Source organism: Medicago sativa, chromosome 6 (assembly GCF_051527215.1).
Source record: "Medicago sativa cultivar Bolivia chromosome 6, Bolivia_mono, whole genome shotgun sequence".
In the NCBI taxonomy this organism is placed as follows: domain Eukaryota; kingdom Viridiplantae; phylum Streptophyta; class Magnoliopsida; order Fabales; family Fabaceae; genus Medicago; species Medicago sativa.
In genome coordinates, this window is record NC_140754.1 from 63,255,285 (window position 1) to 63,275,739 (window position 20,455).

At 38.0% G+C, this 20,455-nt stretch overlaps 1 protein-coding gene and 1 long non-coding RNA gene across 2 annotated transcripts in view; one reads left to right on the top strand and one right to left on the bottom strand.

Annotated features, from left to right (window-relative positions):
- The first annotated feature begins 581 nt into the window (after positions 1-581).
- LOC146916216 (uncharacterized) lies at positions 582-3,407 on the top strand. The gene is made up of 5 exons (XR_015014929.1): positions 582-1,417; positions 1,514-1,602; positions 1,816-1,953; positions 2,688-2,878; positions 2,962-3,407. It is a non-coding gene; the product is annotated as an uncharacterized LOC146916216 (long non-coding RNA).
- An 837-nt stretch (positions 3,408-4,244) lies between these two features.
- LOC146916217 (putative inactive poly [ADP-ribose] polymerase SRO1) overlaps positions 4,245-20,455 on the bottom strand; it is a 30,006-nt gene continuing 13,795 nt past the window's right edge. Inside the window, exon 2 of the mRNA XM_085721576.1 lies at positions 4,245-4,377. Within this exon, the coding sequence (XP_085577702.1) occupies positions 4,245-4,377 (133 nt within the window). The remainder of the gene's footprint in view (positions 4,378-20,455) is intronic.

The following is a 20,455-nucleotide window of genomic DNA, read 5'->3' on the forward strand; positions in this document are numbered from 1 at the left end:
TCCAAGTCAACAACATCTGGCTTCTCACTCAGTTGCCGCTGTTAGGCCCATCAATGTTGTTCAAAATCCGGGTTGTCAGCCCCAGTTTCATCCAAGTCAACAACATCTGGCTTCTCACTCAGTTGCCGCTGTTAGGCCCATCAATGTTGTTCAAAATCCGGGTTGTCAACCCCAGTTTCAACAAAGTCAACAACAGTATCAAGTTTCTCACTCTGCTGCTGCTATCAAGCCCATCACCAATACTGTTCAAAATCCGTGTTATCAGCCCCAGTTTCAGCAATACCAACAGCTGCCTCAACAACAGGCGCCAAGAACTTAGATTGATCCTATTTCTATGAAGTATGCAGAGTTGCTTCCAAAGTTGCTTGAAAGGAATTTGGTCTATACCAAGGCACCTCTTCCAATGCCAGCAAAATTGTCAGCCCGGTACAGGCCCGACCTCTTTTGTGCTTTCTATCAAGGGGCACCAGGTCATGATATTGAGCATTATTTTGCATTGCAGAAGATAGTTCAGAAGTTGATCCAGAAAAATCTCATACCTTTTGAAGAGTTTTGAATTTGAATGTGCAAGTTAACCCGCTACACTACAAGAAATTTGCTCATTACCCACGGTCTTGCGACCGTGGATAAATTTTAAGCTTTCCGACGGATTACCCACGAATAAACCATCTATAAGGTTAAAAGTCTAATGTAATATTTTTATAATTACTACCCACGGCTTAACCATCAATAATTATAGACGGCTTATATCCGTCAATAATTACCCATGGTCTAACCATCTATATCATAGATTTATTTATAATTTATATATACCTAGAAATTTTGGCTCTAGAATTTTTCCGCCAATCCCAAAGTTTCAATAATTTGGCTCCAATAAAATTTGCCAAAGTCAATCCCAAATTTCAATAATTTGGCTCCAATAAAATTTGCCAAATAGGAAAATCTCAAAATTTTGTCAAGAAAAAAAATTCCAAAATCTCATATCCTTCAAAAGCAAAACCCTCTCTTGTTCTTCAAAATCAGAAACAAATCCCAGTAACGGTAGCGAATTATGCGTGTATCGTTCGTGTTTGTGAAAACCTTACTGCAAATCAGAAACAAGTGACCACCACCGTCTCAGTCTCTCCATCCACCGTATCTCTCTCTGTCCACCGTCTCTCTTACTCTTCGATCCTCGAGCTTCTCTCTCTCTAACATTCTCTCGCAGTTTCGGCGATTCCACGCCCTGATTTCTGGATGAATTCACTCTTGGTTTCCAAAGACGTGAAATCGTCAGTTGAAATTCGATCCAGATTGACGCAACTTCTCATCTGAATCACTCACAAATATTCGATCCATCACCACAGAATATATCCACGATAAGCTTCTCGTTCTCGATTTCTTCGTCCGAGCTTTCGCTCACGTTGGAGATCTAGAGGTACTTCTCCAATGATTCAATTTCTATAACAAATGCTTGTATAACTATATGCTAATTCGTTTTTTCCTTTTGCGTTTTGAAATTTCAATTTTGAAGAGTTGTTTGACATTGAGATACGAGGCATTAGTAATGCAATGCGAGAACTCAATTCCGTGCACAAAGGTTTTCACTCGATTGCAGTAAAGGTAACGAATTATGCCTGTATGGTGTTTGTGATAATGTGCAATTCAAGATTTAGCTTAGTTGATGCTTTTTCTGAAACTGACTTATTAGTTTGGAATAAATTGAAATTATTGAATCCATGATATTATAAAATTGTGATGTAAAATTATGAAGGTTGAAATTTGAGTTTCTTTTGTGTTTGAATGCTTAATTAGTAATTACTGTTTGGTGAATAGGCATGTGAAAATTCGTTGGAAATAATGATGTTCAAAAGCTTGGAAAAGACGTGATCCCTGCAAACTTGAAGGCTAATGCTATTAGTGAGATTACTAGGCTCAGGAACTTTGCACTGACATCAATTACTTCACGTTCTGGTATATATTCTCCTATCTTCATTTGTTTGTGTTGAACCTTCATGCTGTTTTGTTCTGTTTATTGTACGTGCAAATCATTTTTAGAGTATGCTTTTCAAAATTTGAGAACAGTTTTTAATTCATGATTTGATCTAAAGATTTTTGCTGCAACCTATTAGCACTGACACAACACAACACTGACACATGTAGCTTATGCTTTACCTGCAATGCAATGATATTCTGAGCTAATCCTAAATTACACTATAAATATAAACTAGAAATATTTTATCAGCTCATTTGGTCAAGTTCACCTTACTCTGGATGCCTTTTGGCTTTACATATGCTCAATGCTATGTTATGGGTCTATACGTTGAATTCTTGGCCACCGGAAAGTTTCTAACTTGTTAATTTTAATGACGTGTCATTTTGTTAATATCACAAGACATGCAGCTTGTTCATTTTGATTTTAATAGGTTAAGCTTCACTTTCCTCTGGCATTCTTTCTGAGTTATGACGTGATTGTCTAGGTCTGTATGCTGTCTTATTCATTGTGAAGACTTCGTAATTAAATAGTATTATAAAGTCAAAAATTTGGACTTAGTTTATCCTATTTTGGCCGAACAGAGGCCACTTAAAGAATGTTCATGTAAAGAAGTTCTGGGAGGCCGTTACGGTCGTTGTTGCTTATGTGTATGTCGTGAGATGTACTTCCGCTTCCTATATATATTTACTCTGTTTAATTTCTCTCAATGCAGTACTCCTTTTGAGTTGCATGACGACAACTATGTGCTCAAAGAAATTAAATTTAGTGATAGACTAGAGTGATATTGTTACACACAATGTTATAGTTGGAGGGGAAGGTTCTAGCATGCATCTGTCACAGGTTTCCCCTTCAGCTTCAAGCGTGTCAACCAGGCCTCCAACATCACCTCCAACATTACCTTATGTAAGTGTAATTATTGAACTTAATTTTTATTTGATTTCGACGTACAAATAATGTAAAGTGTTGCATTGTTCTATTGTGAGCAGGAAACATAGCAGGAGAAGCTAGTGAAGGCATTTGAAAATGGCACCAAGATGGTTGATCCTTCATGACCCAACAGCCACATGTATCTCCGTATAGCAGTCAAGTTTCTTTCGATATTGCTGCAGAGATGGCAGTAATTGAAGAGAGACCAAACACAGGAGATGATGATGCTCGAGCTGCACAAGAGGAATGTCACCAGGAAAATGAGCGTTGCTTCCATCAGGGATGACCGACACCGTTGACATCTAGACCATGTATGAGGAGTATGACTCTGACAGCGAGCATGACTTTGTTCACAGCGTAGATGATTAAATTATACTTTACTCTCTAACTTTGAGGATTACTTATACATCCACACTATGCTATGTTGAGACTTGTGGATTGATAATTATTGAGACTGGTTTATGTTAAACTCATTGAAGTTATGATAATGATTGAATTTTGATTATATTTTAGCTTATGTTGATTAGATGGTCAATGTGATATATATATATATATATGTTGGTTCTGAAAATATATTCATGTGAAACAAAAGCACCATCAACCATATTAGATATATCAGAAACATTGTAATTTGGTCAAAACAAAAATAATAATAATACAAAGGGCTTGGTCGTGGGTAATGACATTCTAAACTTTCAGCAAAGAGAAACACGACATAGGGCTTGGCCGTGGGTAATGTTACAGACGGCTTAGTCGTGGGTAATGTAGGACCAATAATTGTTTGTTAAAACAATGATTACCCACAAATTATCCATGGCTTAGTCGTAGGTAACTACCCACAGCTTTCATGGCCGTGGGTAAAGTTACCGACGAGGCTTTTACCCACGACCTTGTGGCCCTCAGTAAGTTGTGGGTAATTAACATTACCCACGGCTTTTTTCACTTACCGACGGCTTTTGGCCATGGGTTATGAGAGAATTTCTTGTAGTGCTATCGGATCTTGGAACCTGATGTTAATACATGGAATGTTTAGCAGCAATTGGCTCCTTGCTGATGTTTATATCTACTACTCATCTGTTTAATTAATATGTTTGTTTGTTGCTTTATGTTTTTCAAAAAAATTCCTTTCGTCCCACCCGAGACGGAAGTAAACTTGTTTAGGGCTTTTTGCTTTACGTATTTTCATCATTAATGAAAGGTCGCTTTGATCCCGACTTTGTTTTTATTTTGTGCTTTTTCTGGAAAAATGGTAATACAAAAAACCAAAAATTCTTTTTTTTTCTTTAATCATTTCCACATATCTGCATAATCGTAATGTTTATATCTATAATCAAATCATGCATTAATAAACCCGTTGAACACTTAAATCATGCACTCTCTCTCGATTTTGTGTTCCTTGTGTCTGATGCTGAAAAAGGGAAGATGAAAGTTTCCCAATGAGATTATTGCCAACTGGGGCATCTTGGCCATCGAAGCTGCAAATATCAAGAAAGATTGTCCAATAGATGACATTCAATTACGAGGACTGGCACGAGATGCTACCATCTGCCTTGCAGGGTATTGTGCTTCAAGTGCACACTTTAGCAGGGGCAACCCCCCCACCATCCCTCAGTATACAATATAAAGGTAGTACCCCAAATGAAGGTCAAAGTCCTGTCAACGGAAGCTCCAATGAAAGCTAAGCTTGATTGAATCTAAAAGTGCTATTGCCGTGTGCTATGGACAGTTATATCAAAAGGATAAAGCAAGTATTCAACAAAGAAGGCTCATCCCCGTGAATGTCAAGAAAGTGGCTTTGTGCTCAAAAAATATGTTACCTGATTCCAGGGGCAATGAGTGCCTAATTACAAAAGATGGTGATAAACTTGTATGTCCTGTGAATACCGATGCAGTCAAGAAATACTTTGTTAAAATAAAAGATCGATAAGTCGCAAACCTGAAAAGGCGGCTTAGGCAAAAAAGAGCGTCTCGATGGAACTGAAAACTCGAAAGGGCGATCCATGCAAAAGTTAGAGACATGTAAAAAAAAAAAAAAAGAAGGAAAAGCTCGATAAGTCGCAAACCTGAAAAGGCGGCTTAGGCAAAAAAGCGCGTCTCGATGGGCTGAAAACCTGAAAGGGCGGCCCATGCAAAAGTTAGAGACATAAAAAAAATGAAAAAAAGATTGTGTTTATCCTGATAGGTTGAAACCCGCAAGGGCGACCTATGCAAAAGTTAAGGATTATGACAAAGTAACTGCATCTGGTCGGATATGATTCAGTTGAGGCATTTCAGTCGTCAAAAGACCGCCAACATATGGCAAGGTAACCGCAACAAATCAAATATGATTCATCTGGGGCATCTTAACTGTCAAAAGACCTCCGATATGAAGGATGTGCAAATCAAAGACTCGGAACAGTGGAATTCAAAGTTGTTAGAGAGCATAGCGGTTATTGTGTTCAATGTACCTTTTCCATATAATTACCATTTTCCAAACTTTCAAAATCTGTGGAGCCACGCCTTTGGCAGGTCACCACTCTTTTACATCTAATTCGAGCCTGTGCCCATTTATTTGAAATTCTCATTTATTCTGGTTGCATAATTTTCTTCTATTTTTGATGTGAATACTTAAAGCAAAAAAATTGAAAACTTTTTTTAATTGTCTTTTGAAAAGCATAAACAACAGGTACTTCTTCTTTGAACTTATGAGTAGTAGAAACATACATCAACATTCGTCTTAAGGACAGTTAAACTCTGTAAGGTAAGCATGACCAAATGATGTGAGATGACCTCTGTCAAAAATAGAAAAAGAGAAAAAAGAAGAATACAAAAAAAAAAAGCTTGCTAAGTTGAAAACCCGAAAGGGCGGCTTAGGCAAAAATGAGCGTCCCGGTGGATTGAAAACCCGGAAGGGCAGTCCAGGCAAAAATTAGGGGCAAACAAAAAAAGAAATATATTCCCGGTGGATTGAAAACCCGAAAGGGCGGTCCAGACAAAAATTAGGGATTCAAAAAAAAAAACAATACAAAAATGAAAAAAAAAACACAAAGACAGAGGCATTACAATTTCAAGTGGGCTAAATGGAAGAATGCACTTTGTGCTAGCTTACAAATGGCAACTTCTGCCAGACTTTGATTGATGGGTTTTATCCCGAGAAGTGGCAACTTCTGCCTGTGGTTTGAGAAATGGCGTCCTCTGCCAATGCTTTGATTGATAGCGATTGCTGCCTGTGGTTTGATCAATGACGTCTTTTGCTTGTGGTTTGACAAATGGCGACTTCCGCCACTGGCTTGATTAATGGCATCTTTTGCCTGTGTGTAGATTGATGGGTTTTTATCTCAAGAAATGGCGACTTCTGTCAGGTTTCTGATTGGCGGGCTTTACCCCAAGGAATGATCACTTCACCATCAACTGTGATTGTTGGGTTGTATCCCCCATAAGTGGGTTTGATTATTGTGGTTTTGATTATTGGGTCATATCCCCATCAGTGGTTTGATTATTGGGATGTATCCTATCAGCGGTATAATTAATATGCTATTACCCCTTTTACGGTATGATTAATGGGTTGTTACCTATCCAGTGGTTGAATTGACGATATGTTACATCTTCAGTGGCTTGATTAAGGAGTTTGTTACATTTTCAGTGGCCTGATTAATGGGTTGTTACCCCTTCAGCGGTATGATCAATGGGTTGTTATCTCTTCAAGTGGTTTGATTATGAGGCTTTCTCCCCTCAGTAATATGATCAATGGGTTGTTATCCCTTCAAGTGATTTGATTATGGGGCTTTCTCCCCTCAGCAGTATGATCAAGGGGTTGTTATCCCTTCAAGTAGTTTGATTATGGGGCTTTCTCCCCTCAGCAGTATGATCAAGGGGTTTTTATCCCTTCAAGTGGTTTGATTATGGGGCATTCTCCCCTCAGCAGTATGATCAATAGGTTGTTATCCCTTCAAGCGGTTTGATTATGGGGCATTCTCTTTTCAGTAATTGGTTATTGGACCCTTTCGCCTTTCATTAGTTGATTATGGGTCTTGACCCCATCAGTTGGCTTGAATATGGGCTTTACCCCATCAGTTTGGTTTGAATATGAGCTTTACCCCATCAGTTGGTTTGAATGCGGGCTTTACCCCATCAGTGGTTTGAAAGGCTTTACTCCGTCAGTGGTTTGAAGGGCTTTACCCCGTCAGTGTTTGGTTCATCCCCAGTGATGTTATCCCCAGTGAAGAATGCTGAATGCTTGTAATGTGATGTCGGACAACTTTCTTTGGACCTACCCAATATTGTCTCAACAGTCTCACCATTATACTGTCAAATAAGCCTCATATGCATCCATTCATCCATGCATACATAGCACGCATACAAATATCATTCATGCATAGTTGCATTATTTTCCTGCGTCTTACCCCAATACACAAAATGTCACTCTCAAAGTGTTTAATCCATAAATGTCACCAATCAGTATGTGATCAAGTGGCAGGTCCCATCAAATGATCACTTTACCAATGCTAATCAGTTCGCCAGTTCCCTGCTTAAAGTACTCCGGTATTGATAATAATCAAGCTTTATCTTTTGTTTGTTCATCGTTACCACGACCAGTTGATAATAGACAAGCTTTATCTTTTGTTTGATCGTCGTTACCACGAGCAGTTGGTAATAGACAAGCTTTATCTTTCGCATTTTCGTCGTTACCACGGGCAGTTGGTAATAGACAAGCTTTATCTTTTGTTTGATCGTCGTTACCACGGGCAGTTGGTAATAGACAAGCTTTATCTTTTGTTTGATCGTCGTTACCACGGGCAGTTGGTAATAGACAAGCTTTATCTTTTGTTTGATCGTCGTTACCACGAGCAGTTGGTAATAGACAAGCTTTATCTTTCGCATTTTCGTCGTTACCACGGGCAGTTGGTAATAGACAAGCTTTATCTTCTGTTTGATCGTCGTTACCATGGGCAGTTGGTAATAGACAAGCTTTATCTTCTGTTTGATCGTCGTTACCACGGGCAGTTGGTAATAGACAAGCTTTATCTTCTGCATTTTCATCATTTACCACGGGCTGTTGGTAATAGACAAGCTTTATTTTCCGTTTCAAGCTTTATTTTTTGTCTCAAGCTTTACTTTCCGTCTCAAGCTTTATTTCCTGTCTCAAGCTTTACTTTCCGTCTTAAACTTTATTTTCCGTCTCAAGCTTTACTTCCCGTCTTAAGCGTTATTTTCCGTCTGAGCTTTATCTTCTGTTCAAGCTTTATCTTCCCTATTTTCGTCTCTACCACGGGCTGTTGGTAATAGACAAGCTTTACTTTCTATCTCAAGCTTTACTTTCCGTCTCAAGCTTTACTTCCCGTCTTAAGCTTTATTTGCTGTCTGAGCTTTATCTTCCGTCCAAGCTTTACCGTTTGTTCAAGCTTTACATTCCGACAAGCTTTATCATCTGTATTTTCGTCTTTACCGCGTCAGTTGGTAAAAGACAGGCTTTATCTCCCCAGTGTTACTTATCAGTTTTATACCCCAGCCAGTATATGTTCGTCGTTGTTGCATTCATAATGACATTGTACGCATGCATACCATAACACTCATGAGCATTGCATTATTAGCACTTCAACTGGTCCAAAAGTGGTGTACTTAAGTATTTAAGTTTCTTCGACCCATCGATTTAAAAGTCTTCTTTCTAATCTTCGTGATGAAGAAACTTAAATAGGGGCATCTGTCATACCCCAATTTTGGAACAGTTATTTCTTTTTCTAGTCGTATTTTTAAAACGTCTCAAACTCTTTTTCGCTTTAATTATTTAAAGTCATTTAGTCGTCTTTTAAAATTTTTGAGGCTTTATTTTACAGTTCAAAGTGAATTTCTTTTTTGTCCAAGCTTCGTGTAATTTAAATCAGTCTTTTGTTCGTCAGCTTTTTAAAAAAAAATAATATTTTACGCGCTCTTTTAAGCATTTAGTGTCCTGTTTTATTTTAATTTCCTTTGAAAGCTTTTAATTTAAAATTTCCTCTTTGTTCGTTTTTTAAACCGCTTTAAAAGAGTTTTGCACGCATTTTGAAACACCGCGTTATTTTAGACGTTTCAGTCAAAATTTCGGCAGAGAGTTATTTTAAAATACCTCATTTATGTTAAAGTTTTTAGTCTTATTATCTTTTTATTATTATTATTATTAATTTTATTATTATTACTATTTAATTTTTTAAAGTCACTTGAGTTTTAAAAAACTCACACCCTTTTATTTATTTTCTTTTATTATTATTTCTTTTTAGTCTTTTGTTAGTCCATTAGGGTCCATTTATCTGTCCAGATTGTTGGAACAAAATGTGTTTAACAATGAACCTTAGAAAGTTTTGATGATAACAAGGTATTAAAAATTGTAAATTGGACTAGCTAATATTTGTTCAAGTGTACAGGACCACAGTTAAAAAAATTACATCATTGATTGGTTCTGAATGAGCAAATAAAGAGCAAAAGAAAATGAAGCTTAGATGATTCTGAAGGCAAAGCGCTCCTGAAGTCAAGCTGCTCCTGAAGAAATAACGCTCTTGAAGTAAAGCTGCTCCTGAAGAATAGTGCTTCTGAAGACAAGAGGTCCAGAAGCCACATCATCAGAAGCTGAAGAAGCTGCACCATCAGAAGCTGCAGAAGTTGCTTCATCAGAAGCTGCATCATCAGAAGCTGCCTCATCAGAAGTCATTTCACCAGAAGCTGAAGATCAACTGGATTTGCAAAACATTCAGAGATTGAAGAATCTACATTGCAAAAGCTGTCTATTGGTTTCGAAAACACAGCAGAAAATCAGTGGAACATTGCAACGGTCATTTCAAAGGTGTTTGAAGGCATGTGCTTGCAATTTGGACGAAAGCGTTGACATTGTACTTTGTACGAATTGTACAACCACGTTCTCCACTACTCTGTTTTGTGTCCACGCTACAAGACAAGAAAACAGCTCCAGAATACGGTCTCGCCTGCATATATGTTCCTTTGGATAAGGAATGGATTTCAAATTGGTTCTTCATAGAGCAACAACCAAATCAGGCAAAAGATCATTGGTGAAAGATCAAGCTTCAACAACGACTCTTTGGTGTGCTGGCAATTTCACAACGTCTCTTTCACACCTCTATATAAAGGAGTGAAGACCTAGAGATTTGGTAATGCAAGAACGCTGAACGAAAGACTCATAACATTTTTACAAGTGCCAAACCTCTGCTGAAATTGTTCTGCATTCACTTAGAATTTCTGTGTCTCAAAGTCATATCTTAGAAATTCTTAAGTCCATTGAGTCTGTATCTGATTTGTATTGTGAGCACCTCTGATTGTATATCAAGTGTTCAACCTTAAACAATTTTCTGTGTAATTTTGTTTAGTTAGGAAGTCTCTTGCAGTTGTGCTTGAGCAGGAAGTCTCTTGATTGTGTTCTTGAGCAAAGGAAGTCTCTAGCTTGTGTGCTTGAGCAAAGGAAGTCTCTTGCTTGTGTGCTTGAGCATTTGTAATCAGATATTACTCATAGTGAAATCTCCTTGGAAGTGCAAGGGGGACTGGACTACTTCCGGATTGTGGAAGGAACCAGTATAATTGCTTTGTGTCGTTCTTCTTCTCTCTCTCTGTTTTATTCCGCTGCATTTAGATTCTGATCATCACTTCAGAAGCTGTCTCACTTAGCCTCTGATCAGTGTGTTCAGTTTTTAGGAGAAATTGAAGAATTTTTCAAAACACAATTCAACCCCCCTTCTTGTGTTTTTCTCACCTTCAATTGGTATCTAGAGCCTTGGTCTGTTGTGTAACACTTAACCGTGCAACAGTCAAAGATCTGAGAAAAACATGTCTACTCCTCCTCCTGCTGGTTCTAGTGATACTAGCTATAAACATGTCTCACATGATTATAGTGATAGTAAGAAATCCAGTGTTGGAAAGATTCCAAAATTCAATGGAGATGCTGAAGAGTTCTCTTGGTGGAAGACCAACTTTTACAGTTACATCATGAGCCTAGATGAAGAATTATGGGATATTCTGGAAGATGGTGTTGGTGATTTAGTCCTTGATGAAGAAGGAGCTGCTGTGGATAGAAAGAAACATACTCCAGAACTGAGGAAACTCTACAAGAAGCATCATATTATCAGAGGAGCCCTTGTCACTGCCATACCCAAAGCAGAATACATGAAGATGAGTGACAAATCCACTGCTAAAGCTATGTTTGCTTCTCTCTGTTCAAATTATGAAGGGGGCAAGAAGGTCAAAGAAGCAAAGGCTCTCCTGCTTGTACATCAGTATGAGTTATTCAAGATGAAGGATGATGAAACTATTGAGGAGATGTACTCAAGGTTTCAAAACTTAGTTTCTGGACTACAGATTCTAAAGAAGAGCTATGTTGCTTCTGATCATGTAAGCAAGATACTCAGAAGCTTACCGGCCAGATGGAGACCAAAAGTGACTGCCATTGAGGAAGCTAAAGATTTAAACACTTTAAGTGTCGAAGATCTTGTTAGTTCTCTCAAAGTTCATGAGTTAAGTCTTAATGAACATGAGTCTACTAAGAAGAGTAAATCAATAGCTCTTCCATCCAAAGGCAAGTCATCAAAAGCTCTCAAAGTGGTTGAATCTGAAGAGGAAGAACAGTCAAGTTCAGATTCTGAACCAGATGCTGCTGAAATGGCCATGCTCTCAAACAGACTTCAATATCTGGCCAAGAAGAACAGAAAGTTTCTCTCCAGAAGGGGTAACTCCAGAAGCTCAAAGAAAGAAGATCAGAAGGGATGCTTCAACTGTAAGAAGCCGGGACACTTCATTGCTGAATGCCCTGATCTTCAAAGAGAAAAGTCAAAGGACAAGTCAAAGAGGTCTACATTCAAACCAAGCAAATTCAAGAAGCAGATTAAGCAGAGTTTAATGGCAACCTGGGATGATTTGGGTAGTGAATCTGGATCTGATAAAGAGGAAGCTGATGAAGATGCAAAGGTAGCTGTTGGGTTGGTAGCAACAGCAACTTCAGAAGCTGGATCAGATTCAGACTCAGAAGATGAAAACGAGGTATATTCCAAAATTCTCAGAGATGAACTTGTTGAGTCACTTAAAGAACTTCTTACACATTTTGAAGTAAGAACCAATGAGTTGAAGGATTTAAAAGAAAAATATGCTGATTTGGTACAACAGCAAAAATTAACTCTATTGGATCTGAAAGCTTCTGAACAAGGACTTAGGGGCTTTGACTTCATGTGTAAAACATATGAAGATCAGCTCAGGTTCTTATGTCAGAAGCTACAAGAAAAGTGTAATGAAAAACCTTTAAGTAACCATGAAATTGCTCTTGAAGATTTTATTATATCTGGCATTGACAGAAGTAGAGTAGCTTCTATGATTTATAGCATTTACAAGAACAATGGCAGAGGAATTGGTTTTCCAAAAGTGAAACTTGAGAAAACCAATCTAAAATCTTGTTGTGAATGCATCAAGGAAGGTCTGAAAACCTTCTTTGTACCAGAAGGGGCTGAGTTGGAAACTGTTGTTCAATCAGAACCTGAAGCTTCTTGTCCTAAGGCTAAGATTACTTCAAAGCCAAAGAACTCTAAGTCAAAGGCTATGATCAAATCTGATTCCAAGACTTCAAAGGTTAGGATCCTGAAAAGATCAGAACCTATTCCTCAGAGTCTGGTGAAACCAAAATCTGGGGTTCTGAAGTCTAAGTTTCAGAAGAAGACAGTTACTGCTTCTGAAGTACCAAAACCTAAGGTGATGGTTAATCAGAAGCAACCCAACTCACAGCACAAGGTACAAGAAGTGAAGAGTAAAGCCCTAAGTACTAACCTTCCAGGACCCATAGAACAATGGGTACCTAAATCTAAAAATGTCAATGATGCAGGTATGTCTAAGAGCAGTGCCAAAGCAAAGATCATGGTACCTAGACAGCGGTTGCTCAAGACACATGACAGGAGACAAGTCCATGTTCCTCAGCCTAACAATGAAAGAGGGAGGAAATGTGAAATTTGGAGGCAACCAGTCAGGCAAGATCATAGGTATAGGAACTATTGGTAATTCCTCTACCTCAATTAATAATGTATGGTTGGTAGATGGTCTTGAACATAACCTTTTGAGCATTAGTCAATTTTGTGATAATGGTTATGATGTGCTTTTCGAAAAACCCAACTGTACAGTAATCAACAAGAAAGACAAATCCATTGTGTTCAAAGGAAAGAGAGTTGACAATGTCTATAAAATCAATTTTTCTGAACTGGCTGATCAGAAGGTGTTTTGCCTACTATCAGTGAATGATAAGAAATGGATGTGGCACAGAAGGTTGGGACATGCTAACTGGAGGTTAATCTCTAAGCTTAGTAAGTTACAACTTGTGAAAGGGCTACCAGACATTGACTATCATTCAGATGCACTCTGTGGTGCATGTCAGAGAGGGAAAATTGTGAAATCATCTTTTAAAACCAAAGACATTGTTTCAACCTCAAGACCTTTAGAATTACTCCATATTGATTTATTTGGACCAGTGAGTACTGCATCCTTATATGGAAGTAAATATGGATTAGTCATTGTTGATGATTACAGCAGATGGACTTGGGTGAAATTCATAAAGAGTAAAGATGTTGCGTGTGATGTATTCAGTAGCTTCTGCACGCAAATTCAATCTGAAAAAGAATCAAAAATTTTGAAAGTCAGAAGTGATCATGGTGGAGAATTTGAAAATGAGCCATTTGAAGCTTTTTGTGAAAAACATGGAATTTTCCATGAATTCTCTTCTCCTAGAACACCACAACAAAATGGGGTTGTAGAGAGAAAGAATAGAACTTTACAAGAAATGGCCAGAACCATGATTCATGAAAACAATTTACCAAAACATTTTTGGGCAGAAGCAGTGAATACGGTATGCTATGTTCAAAACAGGATCTATATCAGACCTATTTTGGAGAAAACAACATATGAACTCTTTAAAGGAAGAAAACCCAATATCTCTTACTTTCATCAATTTGGATGTACATGTTACATTCTGAACAACAAGCTCTACCTAATGAAATTTGATGCCAAGGCCCAAAGAGGAATCTTTTTAGGTTACTCTGAAAGGTCAAAGGCATACATAGTGTATAATTCAGAAACACTCTGTGTTGAAGAATCTATGCACGTTAAATTTGATGACAAGGAGCTTGAAGATAAAACTTCAAAGCAAGATGAAAGTTTTGCAGAGATACAGGTTCCTGAAGCTACTCCAGAACCTGATCAGATAGCTGAGTCTGAAGATAGTCCAGAAGCTGAACCCACATCAGAAGCACAAGATGAAACTGCTTCTGATGAAGCACAAGATGACTCACATCAAGAAGATCCTCCCAGAAACACATTCAAGCACAAGTCTTCACATCCTGAGGAGCTAATCATTGGAAACAAAGATAGTCCAAGAAGAACAAGATCACATTTCAGACAAGTAGAGTCAATGATTGGACTAATCTCAATGATTGAACCTACAACAGTTGATGAAGCACTTTCAGATGATGGATGGATCCTAGCTATGCAAGAAGAGTTGAATCAATTTCAAAGAAATGATGTGTGGGATCTGGTACCCAAACCTCAGCACAAGAACATTATTGGAACAAAATGGGTATTCAGAAACAAGCTGAATGAGCAAGGTGAAGTAACAAGAAACAAAGCCAGGCTTGTTGCACAAGGGTATAGTCAACAAGAAGGCATTGATTACACTGAAACGTTTGCTCCAGTTGCAAGATTGGAAGCAATCAGGTTACTTCTTTCCTATGCAGTTAATCATGGCATAATATTATATCAAATGGATGTCAAGAGTGCATTTCTGAATGGTGTCATAGAAGAAGAAGTGTATGTCAAGCAACCTCCTGGATTTGAGGATATTAAATATCCTGACCATGTTTTTAAACTGAAGAAATCACTATATGGCTTGAAACAAGCTCCCAGAGCTTGGTATGATAGACTAAGTAATTTCTTAATCAAGAATGATTTTAAAAGAGGACAGGTTGATACTACACTCTTCAGAAGGATCCTTGGGAAAGATATTCTTGTTGTGCAAATATATGTTGATGATATAATATTTGGTTCTACTAATGCATCTCTTTGCAAGGAATTTTCTGAGTTAATGCAGGATGAATTTGAAATGAGCATGATGGGAGAGCTGAAGTTCTTCCTTGGCATTCAAATCAATCAATGCAAAGATGGAGTCTATGTTCATCAATCAAAGTACACAAAGGAGCTTCTGAAGAAGTTCAAACTGGAAGATTGTAAAGTGATGAACACTCCAATGCACCCTACGTGCACCTTAAGCAAAGAAGATGAAGGAGCTAAAGTAGATCAGAAGCTGTATAGAGGTATGATTGGTTCTTTGTTATACCTCACTGCATCTAGGCCAGATATTTTATTCAGTGTATGCTTGTGTGCAAGATTCCAATCAGATCCTAGAGAATCTCATATGACTGCTCTCAAGAGAATCTTCAGGTATTTGAAAGGAACAACTAATCTTGGACTCCTTTATAGGAAATCCTTAGATTATAAGCTAATTGGATTCTGTGATGCTGATTATGCTGGTGATAGGATTGAAAGAAAGTCAACCAGTGGCAATTGTCAAATTCTGGGTGATAATCTTATATCCTGGGCTAGCAAAAGACAAACAACTATTGCTATGTCTACAGCAGAAGCAGAATACATTTCAGCTGCAAGTTGTTGTACACAACTACTTTGGATGAAACATCAGTTGGAAGACTATCAGATAACTGCTAACAGTATTCCCATTTATTGTGATAATACTGCTGCTATTTGTTTGTCTAAAAATCCAATTTTGCATTCAAGAGCTAAGCACATTGAAATCAAACACCATTTTATCAGAGATTATGTTCAAAAAGGAATTTTAGATATACAATTCATTGACACTGAAAATCAATGGGCTGATATATTTACTAAGCCTTTAACTGTTGAAAGATATGATTTTATAAAGAAAAATTTGAACATGCACTACGTGTCTGATTAGATGTTTGCTTGCTCCTGAATAGGATTTTAGGTTCTGAAGTTAGTTCAGAAGCAGTAGTCCATCAGAAGCTCTTTATTGAAGTTCTGAGGAAAACTCGCTTCTGATGATGACGTCAGCATCTGAAGTCCAGAAGCTGGATTTATTGCTTCTGAATAGTTGAATTAGTGGAAACGTTGGGAGTTACTTTTTAAAAGTAACTTCTGGCCCACTAACTTGGTAGTTACTCTGTGAACTTCTTACGTGGCCTGTATGTGTTGGTGTATAACTAAAAGGGCAATGATGATTTAATAGCTTTGAAAGTACTTTTCACGCGCCCCCAATTTTGTCATTAATGTTATGTTTGTTTGTCTCTTTTGAATTGCAATCGTTTTACTTTTAACACTTTGTCAATTCACACACTACTCACTCACAACAAACACATTTTGCTCTCAAACCTCTTGCGAAGTAAGCGCAAAAACTTTAGAACCCTAAATTCTCTAAATCTTCTTCAATCATCATCAAATGGCATCATCAAGCAAGCAAGGCGCATCAGGATCTGGGTCAGTCTACAAAGAGAAGACTATGGATATTCCATGGAAATCTTTAATAGTTCAAATAGAATCACCGGTGGACTTCACTTCACTTAAGAAGTACAAAGTGAACATGGAAGGATTGATAGAAACTCAGAAGCTGTCTGAGTATTTCAAGATGCTAAATGGGCCAACTTATGTGAACTTGGTCAAGGACTTTTGGTTAAAAGCTGAAGTGTACAATGAAAAGCCTGTGAAGGTAGCAGGTAAACAAGCTGGGTCGAAGAAAGGAAAGATGGAGATAGAGTTGAATCCCACTTCCTTCAGTAGCCTTGAGATAAGGTCTGAAGTGATGGGTATTCCCGTAACCATCACAGAGGAGATAATAGCTAAAGCTTGTAGAATGAATGCAGAAGGAAGGTTTCAAGAAATAGTTAAGAAGGATGATGTCCTGCTGTAAAGCTACTACAACACTCTTTTGGGTGGTAACAAAGAAGCTAAGCCTTCTGAAATGGAGATTCATAACAGGATGTTGGTGAAATTCTGTACTGATTGCTTCTTTCTAAGAGCAGGAGGGTCTGACCAACCAAATCATCAACAGAAACTGGCAATCTACTTCATGGCCATGCTTGAGAAGATTAATTTCCCCAGATATGTCATGGATTATCTCTGCTGGGCTATTAATGAAGGCACTGTCAAAGGAAGGAAACAAGTGCCCTGTGGAAGATTGTTATCAGAATTCTTTTATCAAGGAAGAGTGCTGGATTTCTTGAAAAAGGAAAGAGATGCTTCTGATAAATGCTTCGAAGTTTCTACTGCTGAGAAGACTATTAGTAGCAAGACATTGCATTCTATGCATGTTTTCAAGACAGCCCCTAAAGATGAAAAGTGGTTGGAGATGACCACAGAAGAAACTGAGATTATCAGGGACTTTCCTTCCATCTTTAAGAAAAGTAATCCTGAACACTTAGCTAAATTAGTAGCTAAGTACATCTTGGAGGAAAATGCGAGCTCTCAGGAGGAAGCTGCTGTTGCTAAAGGGAAAGGCAAGAAGGCCAAGGCAGTTGCTGTGTCAGAAGCTGTTTCTGATGCACCTAAAGGGAAGAGAGCCAGAACTAGTTCAGAATCTGATGCTGCTCCTACTAAAGGAAAGAGGGCCAGAACTAGCACTGAGTCAGAAGCTGCTGTTGCTAAAACCAAAAAGCAAAAAGTTGCTAAGTCTGAAGATGAATCTGTTTCTGCCAAGGATAAAGGAAAGATACAGAAGGTTGGTTCTGCTTCTATTCCTCAGAAAAGAAGAAAAGGTAAGGCAGATTTGGTAATCACCGAAGAGCAGCTAGAGGAAGCTCTTGAAGAAATAGAAGAAGAAGAGGCTGAGCCAAAGCTGAAAAGGAAGAAGGCTCCTGTTGACAAGAAAAGTTCCATGGTTGAAATGACTCCAGCCATGAAGAGAATGGCTAAGGAACTTTCTGATGACTATTTGGCAAAAGAACAGGAAGGAGAAAGGACTCTAATAGTGGATGAAGCTGTTGCTGAAAATGTGGAGCAAGTTCAGAATCTTGGAACTTCAGAAGCAGTAGATAACTCAGCTATGTTATCTAAGGTATCTCAAGTTTCTCACACATCTTATAGCACATCCTCTATTCCTTCTGAAGACACATCTCTTTTAGATCACCTAGAAAGTCATTATCTAGGTGAACTACCCCAATCTGGCTTTACCACAACCTCAGAGAAAGCCTCTGAGACAACTCCAGAAGCAGCTGCTTCTGATAAAGTTGTTTCAGAAGACCCCCCACAACAAACACCTTCACCAGAAAAAGCCTCTTCACCCCCTACAACTTCATCACCCCCAATTATTCCTGAACTACCAACTCCTCAAAAGACCGTTCCTGAACATTCTGTTCCTGAACAACCAGTTACTAAACCCACTCCTGAACCTGAACCTGAAACTACCGCTCCTGAACACATTGTTCCGGAGCTAACCTCTGCTTCCATATCTTCTTCACCAGTTCAAGTCATCAAGATCATCCACCATACTGGTGTATGTGATATGGACACAGAATCTGAGGATGATCAATATGATCATGCCTCTGATATGGTAGTTGACCCCACTCCTGACCAACCATCAACCAGCCAATCATCAACTACAAATGACCAATCATCATCAAACCTACCAATTGTTCCCCTAGCCCCTCCAAAACCTTCTAAACAACCTTCACCTCCCACCATTTACCTGGATTCTCAAGTACTAAAAGATGTGTGGGAAGATATTGCTTCTGAAGTTCTCAGACTGATAGCAAGTAGAAATGACTTGGGTCATACAATAAGCTATCAGAAGCAATGGAAAAGGATCAAGGAAAGGGTCATCAACCTGATTTCAGCTCTGCATGATTCCTGTATTGAGGCTCAAGAGCAAGCCAAGCAGAAGCTGGAAGATTGGTTGAATGGCATTGAAGAGAATGCTGGAGATGTAGAAGTTCTTGGTACTTGGGTGAAGAATCCACTCAGTATCAGAGGCAGAGAACCTGATGAATTCCTGCCTAAGGAGCTGAATCTGATCATTCCTTCTGAGATCCTAGAGAAGATTGATGCACCAAACCTGGCTCTAGCTCAGGAGAACAAGGTGCTCAAAGAAGAAAATGAAAGGCTTGAAACAGAGCTAATAGAGCAGAAGCTGAAGATATCACAGTTGGAAGCTGACATGCAAGAAGCCAAGATCAGAGAAGACAACTACAGAAAAGTTATGGACAAGAAGTATGCTGATGTTCAAGAGCTTCTGAAGAAGATTTTAGAGAAATAAGCCAAACCCATAGTTGCACACCTTTAGCTTATTTTTCTGTCTTTTTAGGCTTTTGATATTCTTTGTTCATTTCTGCTTCTGAATTAGTTCTTTTTGCTTCTGATTTTATAAGGTTCTGATTTCTTCCTGCTTCTGAATAAGTTCTTTGTTTATATCATGTGTGTTGTTATTTGTATTGATAATAATGCTTGCAATGCCTTGTTTATTTGAATTATGCTCTGAACCTTTAATCTTGAGTTTTTCTCATCTCTTCTTTTTGTTTATGTCTTTTTGCTAATGACAAAAGGGGGAGTATATGTGATAGTATTTAAAGGCTCTGAGCCCCATTAATTGAAGTTTGAAAATTTTGAAAATTTCTATCCTTTTTATCGGTGTATCAAAAAGGGGGAGTATCAAATTTCAAATAACAATTAATTGAACCATTCTTCTTATCTATAAGTCAATTCTTTCAATTTTTTTATATAGCTCTGATATTATTGTGCGAAAAATGAATTTAATTAACCTGGATAGAACTTAGGGGGAGCTTACAAACCTCACCTTAAAGACTATCAGACTCAGGGGGAGTTAGAGCTTACAAACCTCAGACTCTGAGCTTACAAACCTCAGAACCCCAAGGTCAACTTGTTAATTATATTAACAACAATTGATCAATTTTTAAATACTATTGTTTGTCATCATCAAAAAGGGGGAGATTGTTGGAACAAAATGTGTTTAACAATGAACCTTAGAAAGTTTTGATGATAACAAGGTATTAAAAATTGTAAATTGGACTAGCTAATATTTGTTCAAGTGTACAGGACCACATTTAAAAAAATTACATCATTGATTGCTTCTGAATGAGCAAATAAAGAGCAAAAGAAAATGAAGCTTAGATGATTCTGAAGGCAAAGCGCTCCTGAAGTCAAGCTGCTCCTGAAGAAATAACGCTCCTGAAGTAAAGCTGCTCCTGAAGAATAGTGCTTCTGAAGACAAGAGGTCCAGAAGCCACATCATCAGAAGCTGAAGAAGCTGCATGATAGATCTCTGGCAAGTGCACCAATAACTATCGAAGTAGTAAAAATATCGTTCCCACGAGGACTGTTTTTAACTTCAATTATTCAATTTCGTTATAAAAGTCGGATGTATAAAAGTTTATTTTGTTTTGCCACTAGGCAGTAGATTTGGTTTGATTTTAAGAAATCAAATAAAAAAGTAAAGATTTGATTAAGAAAATAGGAGAGAGATGAGATCAGGTCTTCGAATCCTCTATGTTTCCCCTAATTGGTTACTGCACCTATTATTACTAATGATTCTCTAGT